At 35.6% G+C, this 15,293-nt stretch overlaps 1 protein-coding gene across 1 annotated transcript; it reads right to left on the reverse strand.

Annotated features, from left to right (window-relative positions):
• Nucleotides 1-6,449: 6,449 nt before the first annotated feature.
• On the reverse strand, nt 6,450-9,264 carry LOC150097545 (flavin-containing monooxygenase 5-like). The gene is made up of 2 exons (XM_090406948.1): nt 8,632-9,264; nt 6,450-7,346 (listed from the first exon to the last, which is right to left on the reverse strand). The coding sequence occupies exons 1-2, from the start codon at nt 9,262-9,264 to the stop codon at nt 6,450-6,452; spliced, it is 1,530 nt and encodes a 509-aa protein (XP_090263074.1).
• Between the last annotated feature and the right edge of the window lie 6,029 nt (nt 9,265-15,293).

The raw sequence follows: 15,293 nt of genomic DNA on the forward strand, positions 1-15,293 counted from the left end.
CCTGCTAGTTGTATTCACTGAAAAATACCGGAAGTTGTGAGAAAACGAATAATAAATTAAGTACGACCCACTCAGACAGCCCTCCCCCCTTCGGATTTCTGTGGAAAGCGATAAAGAAACGAGCAATTGGTCTTTTGTATTAAAGGGAACAAATCATTTCACACCTTTGTTCACTTTCTTCATCAGTTTCAGTGGTATTTTTTACCTAAGACGTATTCTGTCTTGTGGTAAATATGTTATTTTATCATTTAACAATAATGTTTCATTGTTACGTCACTCCATTTACAAAATGAGATAATAACTACCAATGAGAAAATGCATTTGAGCATCGGATGTATCGGTTGTCCTTGTTGCCATGGCTACTCATGATGATCCAGATAGATCAGTAGCGTCACTTAAAGATAAGGTTGACGTTCTCTAATGTATCCTACTCTCGCAACAGTTCTCTGTATCCTGCATAGTGACTTTCCTACGATGTTTGGAACACAGCAGTCAATCAAAAAAAAAAAGTGTCTTTTGGGCATATAATCATTCATTTAGTTAATTGGAAATCCTTTGATTTCAGAAATATTCGCTCTTTTGTATTGCGTCTTTCTTTCTTTTGTAATTGGAATTTTTATCCTGCAAGTCAAAGTTAGGCTATATTTAGCCTATTTCAAAAATAGAATTAACAAGCTTGCCATCGTCCCATTGATTTCAATTTGTAGATCTTTCAGTTTCTCCAGTAATGTCTTCCAGAGGTGATATTTTGTGTGTGTGTGTGTGCCTCTAAAAGAATTTGAATTGGAGAGAGAAAATGATTGGTTTCAACATGTATAGACAAGTATGATATATAAATCTCTTTTCCTTTTTATGTGGATTCCCTCCCCCTACAAAAAGATCGTAAGCCTGTTGCATACCATGGATGGACTGCGGAATGAGATAATCTAGAAACCAAAACCCAAGCCCACTTTTAACCCGGCGGGGATCTCATACCTGGCGATGAAATACATCTCCCATCTTAAGACAATAGCAATCATCTATGGCTATAGCGGGATTCAAACCTGCTGCCTTTGGTGGGAGAGCGGATACGTTAACCACTCGACCAATCACATCAGTTAAAACACTTCTTGCAAAAACATGTCAAGTCACATACTTTATCTTTGCAGAAATACTTCCTAACAGCCAAAGAAAATGTATTATTCTTTGTGGAAGTTGTTTTATACATCATCCGCTTCTCTAAGACAGTAAATTCCTCATTTGAAATTTAGTTGAGTTCATAAATTTAGTTCCTTTAAGTAGGACGAATAAATTAGAAAAAGATAAATTTTTCTATTCTTCTGACTACATGCGAAGCTAATATTTAACATTAAAGTAAGCGACAAAATATTTTCCAAACATATTTTAAAAATTACTCTGAATTTCATCGATGAGCCAATTTGCTCCCTTGAGTTCAATGAGAACCCTAACGTGTACTTTCTCAGTATCACAAAAAAAAAAAATGTGATTGCACCTGAATAAAGGAATATTAACCATTAAAATATAGAGCCAAAATGCTTCATTTTGACTTAGAGATAATATTATAGATGCAGCCATACTTTATAGCCAAATATAAAAAGAAACTTTAAAAAGTTTTAAAACTTTACCGGGGATCTTATGAGAATATAACCATCAGCATTGAGAAGAGCTTCGTATGTACTACTTGAAAGTCTCTCAGGCTCTGCTCATATGTTCGCCTTTTATAGTATTTAAATTAGGTTTTATTAGCGTGACAGTTCAAACAGTTGGTTCTCATTCAAGACAAATCCAATGCCAAAGGTAACACCCTCTGATAAAGATACATTTTTGAAATGTATAATTTATAATTTTCTAAATTTTTTAAAATTTAAATTTCGTTATCAAATATAATTGGATCTGTAATATTCTCCAAACTTTATACTCGATTTTGAAAAAAATTAAAAATAGCTTCTGTATTTTGGTAATTTGGGTATGAGCCTACTAATAGTTTACTTATGATTAATTTAATAATCTCACAAGGTATTATAGATTTCAACGATTTCAGTGAGGTCCCCATGCGCTGGCCGGGCTAAGAATAGCGCCGACGTAACCTATGCGCGTCGTAAGGCCCGTGAGGGCCTTGTCGGTGGATGCCTCTCCCTGGAATATGAGCTGTGGTGGGGTGCCCGTCACTGAGTGGAACCAACGCTGAGTTGGACGGTCTTTCAGCCACTATGAAGTGGTCTAGGGTCGTCCTAATTTTTAGAGAACGCTTTACTTATATAAGTAACCCATGCGTGTCGTAAGAGGCGACTAAAATAGGCACAGAGTTTCGAGAGTTTGAGTTTTGCTCTCTTAAGGCCTTGAGGGAGCAATTTGAGTCTCCGGGAAGAATGTTCTCCAGCATGCCCCGGTGAGGGGCTGTGTCGGTGGATGCTTTTCCCTGGAATATGAGCGGTTCTGCTCGTTGGCGGGGGATCCGGTTCACTGAGTGGAGTCAACGCAGTTGGACGGTCTTTCGTCCACTATGCAGTGGTCTAGGGATCGTTCTATTTTTAGAGACGGCTTTACTTACATATAAGCCCCAATGTAGCTCATGCATGTCGTAAGAGGCGACTAAAATGGGTATCCATGGAGGGTAATGGATGGCAATGCTGTAGCCAATGAAGTTCTAACGGAGGCTGGGCTATTGCTGTTACCCTCCTGCCATGATCAGAGCTTTATATAGCTCAATAACACCCTATCCTTACATTGCTGAAAAGTATTCTTGCTTTGCCCATCTAGCCATTCCTTTTAAGGTCTTTTTTAAGATTGCAGTTGCAGCGACTGGGTTTACCTTGATTGGTTTTTGCTTCTGAGTGAGTGAATCAAACTTCTGGTCTAGAATAAGTCTCTTTTTATTGTCAGAATATTAGAGAGACTACTAGATAAGTCTAAAACCAAGGAAAAAAGATTGACTTTTAAGTTTATTTTCTCTTCAAGAGAGATGTTGAGGATATTCAGAGCAAGATCACATTTGTCAGCTTGTGGTTGATAGTGTACAAGTGCATAGCTAGCAGTGACGTAAATGTGGAATAAAAATAGCGTATGTATAGTTTGATTGGCGTGTGCATGTTCTTTTTAAGAAGATTAGTGAAGGTTTTCTATTGTATCCATTTGTTTTGAATGCGTGTGTGTCCCCGTGTGGTGACCGGGATAATAATAACTCCACTGCAGCCCATGCATGTCGTACGAGGCGACTAAAATGGGTACCCAGGAAGAGTAACGGATGGCAATGCTGTAGCCAATGAAGTTCTAACTGAGGCTCAGATATTGCTGTTACCCTCCTGCCATGATCAGAGCTCATAGCTCAATAACACCTTATCCCTACACTGTCCTCTACAGATATCGGGGAAGATGAAAAGCATTCTTGCTTCACACATCTAGTCAAAAAAAAAAAACAAAAAGATTTCAGCGAATTTATGCAATCTCTATATCGACTTTATAGCGTTAGCAGAGTGACCAATACAGTCATTTTATACAGCAGGGAAGGAGGGGACGATCCCACCTTCCCTGCTATAATACTTCCACCGTGTCACTACTCTTTTTTAGACCGTGTCACTACTCTAAATTGAATTAGAAATATATATAATTTTAATGTGTATCTTGTATGATTTGTTATATACTTTACATAAATTAACTGTACACGCTACAAAGGCATTTCTGACCAAGTTTTGCAATGTAAAGTAAAAGGAAAGACCAAATCGTTCATTCTTTTTTAAAAATAGTTTTTATTTGTTAAAATAACGTTTTCCAAGAATTAAACAAAGAAACCGATGTACACTTCCAAATCAAAAAATTAAAATAATAAAAGAAAATGTGTTGAAGGATTTACAATTCTAATTAGTTGCATAGAAAATAATTATTACCAAATATGAATTAGCATCATCTAAATCTACGTACTTGGTAGATTATACAGTCATGTAAACACATAAAAATGTAATATAAATGATAAGAAAACTTATTTGAAAACATTCACAAACGCCATCGCCCAAGCGATTTAAAACCCAATTTGTAAAGCCGTCTCAACGTCGTAGATTTGGACACATTCAGACCTAGTTCTTTCCATCTCCTGTGAAAATATCTTACACTTCGAAAGCAGTTTTTCTTCACAATATTCTTCAATCTCTTCTCATCTCTTGATGTACTTATTATTACCTTTCGACCGCTATTTCATCGATTATTTTGAAAACTCCGGTTATTAGAATACTGTCGGAATACTCCACTTACTCTTGCTTGAGAACATTTCAATTCTTTAGCTATAAACTATTGAGTTTGGCCTTCTTTGTGTAGATACACCGTACGAAACTTCTTAGCTTTCGATATGTCACTCGTTCGTCCCACGTTTAGCAAATGATTAACTAAAATCCATGCGCAAACGATTCCTCACACACTAGTCAATCCCGCAGCTACTGAAGTATATGCTATTTCCATGCTTTCCTCGAAACCAATTGGAAAAATTCGGAATATTCGAATTTTTCAGAAATTATTCTAATTTTGTGGACGTTTTCAAATAACAATTTTCTTATAATTTATATTTATTCTATTTTTTCTTCTTATTATTATTATTCAGATGTGTACTTTGCGCTACAGCGCATCCTTCCCTAGAGTGTGTTAAGCACAACGATTTAAAAAAAAAAAAAAAAAAAAAACCTCGTGACTTATTGACACAACCCTGAAATAAGACGTTATTTTTTTGACAACTTTAATAAATTCATTTTCTAAAGCGAAAATATTTAAATATTGAATTCACGAATCAAGTTCCTTCTTTCAAATTCGAACACCAGTTAGATAAAAAGTTCTTTTATATGTTAAGATGTCTCGGTCGCAACTTATATTAAATGTCCACCCCTCTATCATTCACAGAGAGATTTACGCCAAAAAGAAATCTATTTCTCTGATGACTTCAATGAATATAAGTTTATGAATCAAGTCTGGCAATCTTCATTTTTTGCATCGAGTTTTCGACACTACGCCTTGGAATGTTTGACTATTGTATTAACAATAAGTAGAAGCTATTGGAAGGCGATGGAAGTGAGTAGGAAATCATTAAGAACCAAAGAATTTGGTACCTTTTAATGTTATTGCAATTACTTTACAAATAAAGCAAGGTAGTCATTAATGTTAATACTTTATTTCTTTTAATAATACTTCACAATGAAACTTGAAGAAGATTTCAGTATACAAAAATACAGACATCGTTTCCGACCAACAAATTATATTTTTTTCTTTCTCTCTATGTGTTTACATTTTCATAAATTTAATTTAGAACAATCGTTTTTAATAATTTATAAATATTCTGTTGTTTAAAGCCTATAGTTTAAACTCTACTGTTAGAACTACTGCTTACTGTGTGTATTGTTAGAACCAACAATTAACAGATAATAATATCAACAATACTTCATTGCATTGTATTTGTTTTTTAAAAAAAAAGTCTTAACAATTAGATAAATTTGAATTTTAAAATAAAAATATACTGCAATATACTTTATTTTAAGTTATTGGCTATTTTAAAACGAAAATGAAATAAAAAAATGAAAATCAATAAAGACAAAATAATTTGAAATTGGGATTATTTTAATATGTCATATAAAAAAGGATCGCATTCAGATTAAAAGCCGTTTTCAATGGATAATATTTAGTAACAGACAATATTATTAGGAATAGTTGAATAAAAAAATTGCTTCCTTTTCAAAAACAAAAAAGGCATTTATTCACATTTTAATATTTATCCACGTAACTAACCAGATAAAAATTGTGAACAAATCAAAACATTTCATAAATTAGCTAATTCTTTTTTGATTAATGTAGATTTTTTGTATTAATATTCACGTTATACTTTAAGAATGAAACAAATACCAGAGATGGTATGTAAATATAAAACGGTAATTAATTATTTTATATAAAAACTACGAAATAATCAAGAATAGTCAGAAACGTTGCTAAGTCTTTAGAAGACAATTAAGAATAATAAAAAAAAAACCACAGTTAATTTTACTACTCCACCGGAGCAGAAATGTTATCCATTACCATCACATTAGTCTATTCCTTGCAAATCATTAGTATCTCTAGAATTTATTATTATCAATTTAAGAAACCATCCATTGTTGTGAAAAAAAATACGTTAAATTATTTAACACTCTGTGGATCTTAAGACTCTTTGTAGATTTTGTCCATTGGGTTTGATCCAGATGAAGAAGTTCTTTGAATGTCACTGATAAACCATCTTATGTGATAAGTTAATTCCAAGCTAACCATTCTTCAGCCAACAAGGTACTGTATTCCCTGATTATTCGAAATGCTTGCGTAAGCATTTATGAAACATTTTCCTTCCCCCTCTCACCCTCCCCGCCAAAGAATTTCGTACCAAAGGGTGTCAATGCATTGAGGTTGCACCAAGATGTTTTTTTGAGTTTAATTTCTTAAAAGAAAACTCAAATGTCCTTTCTATTACTTTTGCGTAGTGGGGTGACGATCCTTTCGTAGCAGTTAAGAATCGCATCACGAGCTCCAGTCCAACGATTTGGTCCTATTAGACGGTACTGGTACGGTACACATGGGCCAGTCAAGCAAGTCCAAAACAGGAGAGGATCGGTGACCATCATGCGTACTAGATTAGGCTTAACTCCGATGACACCTGCTATTTCGTCCATATAAGGAATGAAGTCAACTTGTATCGTATGTCGAGTTGTGGGTACGTATCGCCTGTTCATTTCTTCCTGTTTAGCCTTAATGTCTGCAACCATGTCTTCTTCCTTTGGTAGATGCACTTTGTTGGACATCAAAAGCACATACCAACGAGCTTGGATCTCTGAGATCGGAATAACCGAACCCCATGGTTGAGTCAATCCGATGATAGCCAAACTCGGATGCGGAAGATGAGGAGGAAACACGTATTTGTATAGATTTACACGATTATCCTTTACCGATAATATGTCATCATCCAGGAAAGGGAACCCTATGGAATAACCAGTAGCCATAATTACCGCATCAACTTCGGTGATGTCTTTATCGCCTTCAAAAACCACACCGGACTCCAAAAACCTTGTCACATTCTTTCGGATCACAACTGTACCGCTTAGGATTTTATTAGGTAGAATATCGTTCATGGTTGGATGCTGGCTTAGACACCTGTGTGCCGGCTTCAGGTTGTATAGACTATGGTCGAACCATTTGTTCAGTTCTCTTTCGATAGCCCAACACATGAAACTATAAGGCAGAACTCCCACGACACTGTTGAGATATCTTCTGTGAACTAATATGTCCGATGGAATTCCTCGGGGACCAACTCTCTTCACCACCCAGCTTCCACGACGAGTACTCAGATAAACCTACCAAAAATAGAAAACAGAAGTATTAGATTCGATAAGAGTGTTTTATTTAATTACAGAATTTGAAATAATGAATAATATTATAAATATGGCAGTTTAATTCGGGAAGCAAGCAAAATAATCTACGAATAAAATCACCAACACGTTTCCTCATACTATAAGAAATCATAAGTGCTGCCATCTAACGAGGTTAATCAGAAAATAGTAATATGCTTTGTACATCATGTAATTCTGAATATACAGCAATTTCGCATTAGAAATTGTGAACCACGACTCAAGAACTGGAGGATAAAAATCATGAAGCAATGCGCTAATTAGCCGCACGAATATACAAACTGGAAGTTCAATTATTTCAAGCACTTCTAAATTTAAAAAAAAAAAATCATTATATGCATAGCATTGTTAACCATATTAACATTAATTGTTATGTTAGGTGTTTTTTTTTTCCACTTCTTTTTCTGAATAAAACTAATTGTAATATTAATTAAATACTGAATTAAAATCCTTACGCATTTTAATTGATTCATTAATTAAAATACTCACGCATTTTTAACAAAACGTGTCGCATAATTATTGGAAGACATAATTATATTAACTCAATTTATTACTTAAATTAAATGGTGTTATTGGATTTATCGGTTGAATTAATTAAATACTAAACGATTACAACTATTGATTTAATTTTTTAGTTAAATTTATAGTTGCAAATGAAATTTGGCTTCATGATATATATGTATTGGAGTACGCGCGAGCACAAATCACTTCTCATTTCAAGCTCCAACTTTCAAGTAGCGTGTTTTGCTCTTGTAAGAACCAAGTCGATTTGAAACAGAAAAAAAAAAAAAAAAATCTTACTGCATATATGTGAGAAGAAAATATACTTAATTTTACTAGAGATAAAATGAGCAAAACATTTGGCTTTTATTACAACAATGTTAGTTGTAATAAACAACTAACATTGTTGTTTATTACAACTAACATTGTTAGTCTATTTAATCTGTATCCATTGTTGAAAGATTTACTGTTAGAAACAGTAATAGATCTTGCAACAATGGATAGAGCTACAATAGACTAACACTGTGCTTGTTAGCTACTCAACAGATAATTGAAAAACAACATAGAATTGTTTATTAATTATATGTAAAGTAATTTCAGATACTGCACATTGTTACAATCCATCCATTATTATTATCTGATAGTATGTAAGATAGGGAACATGTGGAAATTAATCGTCTGTCAGAATATTGCGCAATGATAAGTGTACGATAGAATAAAATAAATGTACCTTCTTGGCTACTGTACTTAATTCCACAGCTGCATCAACTCCTGAGTTACCGATCCCTACCACAAGAACACGTAGATCGTCAAACCCTTTCGATTTCTTCAGACTATGAGTATGCAAGACCCTTCCCTTAAACTGATCCAATCCCGGAAACTGAGGTATGTTAGGAAACACGTGATGACCAATACAGACCATAACGCCGTCAAAAACTTCTTCGACGATTTGCTCTTTTCTCATGTCTCGGACCATTACTTTCCATCTACCACTTTGATGATAGTCTTCGGTGGGGATGACTTTCATCACTTCGTGCTGAAACCTCACGTGAGGGTGAAGGTCAAACTTTTCGGCATACATTTCGAAGTAGTTTAACATCAGCGTGTTGTGCATAAAGTTCGGGAAATCTTTAGGTGGAGGAAAATCACTGAAGGCATTCATTTCTTTGCTGGTGTTGATGATGGTGGATTTCATGACGGAGGCCACGCCACTGATATCGTTTTCACGGAAACGCCACAAACCTCCGAAGTTGTCCGTACGTTCGAAGCATACGACATCTAATCCTTCCTCTTTGCATGCTTTTATAGAAGCGAGTCCACTCGGTCCGGCACCAACCACGGCTACTCTCTTCACAGATGACATCTTTCGTTACCTAAATATAAATAAAATAAAATGTAATTCAGGGTAAGAGAAAATTAAAAGAAAGATTGTAAAGAAACCAATAAGAGAGAGAAAGTGGGAAATAATAATGAAACCCAGAAGGGGTTATTAATTTCCTGGTCCAATTGGGTTATTTGGAATTTTCGACTGAAGTAACTGACACTGTGAGGCCAGTGTAGTATGTCTGCCGATTGCGTGTGTTCTTGTGTCGAGTATGTCTGTTTTGCGGGAAGAAACACCGATTTCCATAAAGAAAAAATCACATTGCTTCCAGATCGGATGAACTAACTCACCTTCAGTTGAAAAGTCCTCATAGACGTGTTCTTCACATTCTAGACGAGATTCAAACCCTGGTCGATTCAACCATGCACGCTTTCAAATGAATTAGAGTTCCGACTATTGAAGTCAATCCCGAATTTTTAATATAAACATCAATTTCTGTTGTTTTTTTACTTCCAATAAAATTTTCCTAATTGCTGAAAAGATTAACAATCCAATACGATACATTGAGATTGTCTATTGAAGGAGTGAAGGAAGGAGAAATTGAACTCTTAATGATATGATGTTGTTAATAAAACTCTCTCTCTCTCTCTCTCTCTCTCTCTCCTTGCCATCCTATACCTTTAGAAGAGATTCTCATGTCCGCTAAGTAGCTGGTAGTGAACAAAGATCAACATTTCCTCCTATCAAATCACACACGTGATTCATGTCACCTGGATCAGACGTGACACATTTTCGAAACGGGGTTAGTGACTTTAAGCGGCTTCTCTCCCTTTCCTGTCCTACAAATCCTCGTAACACAGATTTCCTACTCAGATCTGTTTTAGTAGAACCTTTACAGACACGTGTTGAGCCTTTCGCGCATTTCTTCCAGCTATAAGCTGTCTTGTGTAGAAAACGGAATGGTTGCATTAAGGTAAAATAATAATAATAATAATAATAATAATAATAATAATAATAATAATAATAATAATAATAATAATAAAATGACACTTAATATGACATTTAATGTTCTTAAGCATGCTTAAAAAGGATATTAGGACATTTAGGTATTACAAAAGTTCAAAACTTGTGACCTAAACGGTATAAAATAAAAGATGCGAAGGTTATAATAAAAATAACACACAAGCATAGGAGAAAGGATAGGACATAGGAGAAAAAAAAAGGGCATATGTTTTTACTAAATGCTAAAGTGTCTATCAGTTGATTGTTAACTGAGGACGACAGCATTTGGCAACAATGTAAGCTATTAAGCAGGCGAAATAAATGCTTTCTTGTTCTGATTTGCGCATTTTTCCCAACAATAGCTTTTGATCTCTTTGTAATTTTACTGCAACAGCAACCGACTTAAATACAACTGCTCTTTTTTTTTTTTTATCTTTTTCAAAGCACAAGATATTTTTGCTTAAAAATGTGATTAATCTATTTACGTAACCACTGACACAAAAGGGGTGGAGAAATCCTGTGAGGTGAAGGAACCTATATGAGTTTATAAAACGAATACGAGTATAAAATAGGTGAAATAAAGTGAGGATTGACCTCGTTCAATGTGATTTCATTGAATTCTTTTGCTCAGTGGATAAGAGTGGTCACCCACTTCCTGTTTACGCCTTCTGTAATGGATGACGTCATTCGGATGAGAAAGTGCTTTGCTCTACTCTACTTTAGTACTAAATTGTCCACACCGATGGATGCTCTGCATTGCGACACACACAAAAAATCCCTATTGTGGACATATTTACAAACGTACGATACGAAATTACTTCGACTAAGCAAATGCGTTCCTTCATTAAAGAAACAGGTTAGCTTTTGAGAGAGAAAATAAAACATATTAAAAAAAACAAAAAAACATGGAGAACGAACTACGGTTCGCTGTTAAGTCGATTAGTCCCTATTGCTTTATGCGCAGTTATCGCTAACATGAAACATCAGTGTTATTTAAGCAAGATATTTAGGTAACTAATACACTATGTTGGCAAAAGTATTTGGACTCCTAGTTGTGATAAAAAATGCGTTTTAATTATATTTCTCCTACTAGTGCGAACACCTTTAGCCTGAACGACAGCAACTATCCTTTGGAGCATGCTTTCAACTAATCTCTGATACGACACAACAGGAATATTCTTCCATTCCTCGCGCAAAGCTACCCCATTGCTGATGTTGATGGTAGCCGTTGTGGTCTGGAGTGAATTCGGCGTTCTAGTTCGTCCCAAAGACGTTCGGTGGGGTTGAGGTCCAGACTTTGAGCTGACCAGTCCAACACGTCGGCGTAGTTTTGTGTGGAAACCAGCCCCGGACACGCAATGCAGTATGGCATCGAGCACGATGAAACAGTCATTGCCGAAGTACTTCCACAGCTCGGAAGCATGAAGTTCTCCATGATGTCCAGGTTGCTATCAGACGTCGGTTTTTTGGTTCGTCCACCAACGGACCAACCCCCACCCAACTGAAATATCCCCATACCATTACTGAACTTCCACCAAACTTAACAGTTGGAATAATGCAGTCCTACCGGAACCGTTCCCTGGGTAATCTCCGGATGAAAACACGACCACCAGAGTGATACTTTGGAAGTGTGATTCGTCGCTCCATAGAATCCTCTTCCAATCATCTACAGTCCAGGAATGGTGTGAAAGACACCAGTCTAAACGTGGTTTGGAGTTGAGCTGGGGGATGTTTGGCTTGTTCACAGCATCTCTGCCGTGGTAACCTAAGGCATGCAACTGTCTGCGGATAATCCTAGTGATGACAGATGTCCTTGCAGCATTTTCCAGGTTGACTGGGAGGTCTGCCGCTGATAACATGCAGGATGCTCGTACATTCCGAGAGAGAGAGAGAGAGAAAGGAAGAGAGAGAGAGAGAGAGAGAGAGAGAGAGAGAGAGCACGTCGATCTCGGTCAGTTAGTGTCAGTGGCCTCCCAGGGCGTTTTCTTGCTTTGGTAACACCGAATGACATAAACAACGGTGGATTTCAGTATACTATTGAGACGGGTGGCAATGTTACGGACGGAAAGACCACTGAAGTGACACCCAACTATCATCCCACGTTGGAAATCTGTCAGTTCAGCAACGTGGCATCTTCACATCTTCACACATTACCATACTTACGCAGACACGCCCTGATTTGCATGTGGTAGTATCCGAAATTTGCATGGCGTGTAAGGCGTCCATATAATTTTGTCAACACAGTGTGTGTGTGTGTGTGTGTGTGTGTGTGTGTGTGTGTGTGTGTGTGTGTGTGTGTGTGTGTGTGTGTGTGTGTGTGTGTGTGTGTGTGTGTGTGACTTTTTCAAGTCATTTCAGGCCACCAATAAGCCTGACCGCAAATATTGCATACAGTCGCAAACATTCATGCCCAAGATCCCTCAGCCTGAAACTAAGCTACTCAGCCAAACGAAGTTGGGAAATGCTTGCAACAGGATATAATTTTAAACTAAATGTTCATATATTTCGTGCAGTTTGATGCATTGATAGTAGGGTTACCCCACTTTCAAATCTCGAATGTGGGACGCAGAGACAAACAGGAACTCACATGAGACGTGACGTCAAACATGACGCAAATATCGAAGTCACCTATGCCAACGCTTTTACAAAGTTGAATAACATTTTATAAACAAACAGCACCAAATTATAAAAACTTGTAAAACATAAACTTTGCATGCGATTAGCGATGACTTGTTGGTTTAAAATGTTTATTACATAACACCGACCTAAATTGCTTGCACGGTCTGGAAAGATTTAGCAACCAATTAGTAACTCAAGCACAAAAATAATAACTATTTTTTCTTATTATATATAGATCCTTCACAAATTATTGTGGACTTTTTTTATTTATTGAAATAAAGCAGTTAAAAATTTATTGTGAAAGTATCTAAGATATTCACGGAAAAAAAAGAACAATGCAAACTTAACGAGGATTAAGAACGACAGGTGGCGTGAGTGCAAAATTAGTTGGAATATTGCTACAGGTTACAAGTTGGTAATTAGTTTGAATACAATTTTTGTTGGAGCCATCTGGTCTATTTGGAGTTATGGCCGAAACAATTAAGGCTGTGAGGTGAGCGTATTTTTCTCTATTACTTGTGCATGTTCTTCCGGCCGGTTAGACTGTTTTGAGGCAATAAGAATCGAGGTGTGGATCAAAAAAAAAAAAAAAGGAGAGAAAAAAACATGAAATAAATCAAATCCACAATATCAGTCAATATACAACTCATCGAATTCAGTATGAGATGCCGATATAATTGATGAAAAAGATTTTTGGTAACCATAAGCTGAGAATAAACCACAACAGCTTACACAATACTGCATACTCTGGTAAGAAATTTCAGTTCTATCGAAGGATTCTGTATAGATGCTAGAATTGATTCTCAAAACTTAAGATGCTCCAAGAACTTCGGTTCCTTGGCACAAAAATTGTGAGAGTGAATGTATACTATACATTCGGTTTGGCTCAAACCGCTGCTCCTGAGATTAACCAGAAGATTACTGTATTATAGCCATATTTCTGGACTTGGAACTAGTTGAGGTGAGTTTCATTAGCTCAGCAGCTTATTAGCTTTTGACAAAACTGTTTATATGTCGCTTTATCAAAAATTAACTTGATATCAGGTACCAAGTTAATTTATTTATTTATTTTTATTTTATTTTATTTTTTAGTTAGGAGAGGAAAACGTATCAAAATGAAAATTAATTGCTGATGAACTCATAGATTTTAAAAATGTAATAGCAGAATCTCTTGAGAACAACAAATCTCTTAACTGGAAAAAATAGACAATGAAAAATATGCACATGAAATTTGAAAAATGGGATTGTAAATATGAGCTCGAGAGGTGTTCACTTCTTGAGATCTCCTTTAAAGTTCACTAAGAAGGGAAGAGTGAAAAGATTTCACAAGGACGGAAAAGAAGATGGAAAGGAGGTGTCAGAGATGCTGAAACGTCAGGATGATGATGATGATAGATTACTGTTGATGATTGAAAAGAGGAAACTACTATCGAATGACATAAGATTACAAGACAGTCATTAACACGTTCATTGTCAATCACGCGATATCGCGCGATGCGAGCCCTCACCAAACGGCCGATCACGCGTTATCGCGTGGACGTCGCTGACTAAATAAAAAAATAAAAAAATTTTGGCCACCACACGAAATTCCAATTTTCAGCTTGGCAATGAAAGTGTTAAAGGAAAAAAAAAAAGAACAAGATCTTTTCGTTTTTAGATTTTTAGTGTTAATAAAATAATACTGCTTATTTAGTCATTAGAGTAAAATAGATGTCTTCGGACGCAGTTTTTATGCTTTAAAATCGTTATAAATAGAAAACACTTAAAGGCAAGAAAGTATCATTTTGTCGTACACTTCAGGAAATCCTTCTCCTAGAGAACAAATATAAATTTTTTATTTATTTATTTTTTTTTTGTTCCGATTCGCTTCAGGCCACAGTAATCAAGGGTAAAAATTCAATTGATTTATCTCTCAAAGCTTTCATAAGAATCAACGCCGCAGTGGAATTCAAAGAAACAGCCTCTTGGTTTTAGAGCCGAGAGACTTTCCGCTCATCCAACCAAGCTGGCCAATGGATTATCTTTCAAGCTTTAGACATTAACAGATATGTTGAGTGTGCTATTTTTAAATATAAGTTTTATACTTTCGAAGTTAATGCAGACACTGTTGGATTTAATGAAGTGAAATTTAAGAATAAGGGAAAAAATAACGTAAGAAAAGAAATTTAAGAAACAACTAAATTAACACTTTTTAATTTTTCGTTTTGAAATTATGTATTCAACAAGCATAATTTCTATTAGGTGATAATAATGGATTATTTAGCAAAAATTCCCGAAATTTAATATTTGCCGAGTTACAAGGTTTAATATTTTCCATTAATTAAAGTTTTGTCTAATTAATTTCTTCATGTTTTTTTTTTTTTTTTCCAGCACTAAAGTGCACAAACACTTTAGTGCATTATCACGGTAATGATAATGGAGACTGGATTATCCTGATGACGACTGAA

Source organism: Typopeltis vanoorti, chromosome 17, assembly GCF_054136105.1.
Source record: "Typopeltis vanoorti isolate ZY-2024b chromosome 17, IOZ_Tvanoo_1.0, whole genome shotgun sequence".
Classification (NCBI taxonomy): domain Eukaryota; kingdom Metazoa; phylum Arthropoda; class Arachnida; order Uropygi; family Thelyphonidae; genus Typopeltis; species Typopeltis vanoorti.

What these genes read in the sequence shown, in the direction of transcription:
- LOC150097545 (XM_090406948.1), bottom strand. Translation starts at nt 9,264, where the DNA reads ATGTCATCTGTGAAGAGAGTAGCCGTGGTTGGTGCCGGACCGAGTGGA. An exon ending in TAAGTACAGTAGCCAAGAAG is followed by an intron (nt 7,347 to 8,631) that starts GTACATTTATTT and finishes TATTTTTGGTAG; the next exon opens with GTTTATCTGAGTACTCGTCG.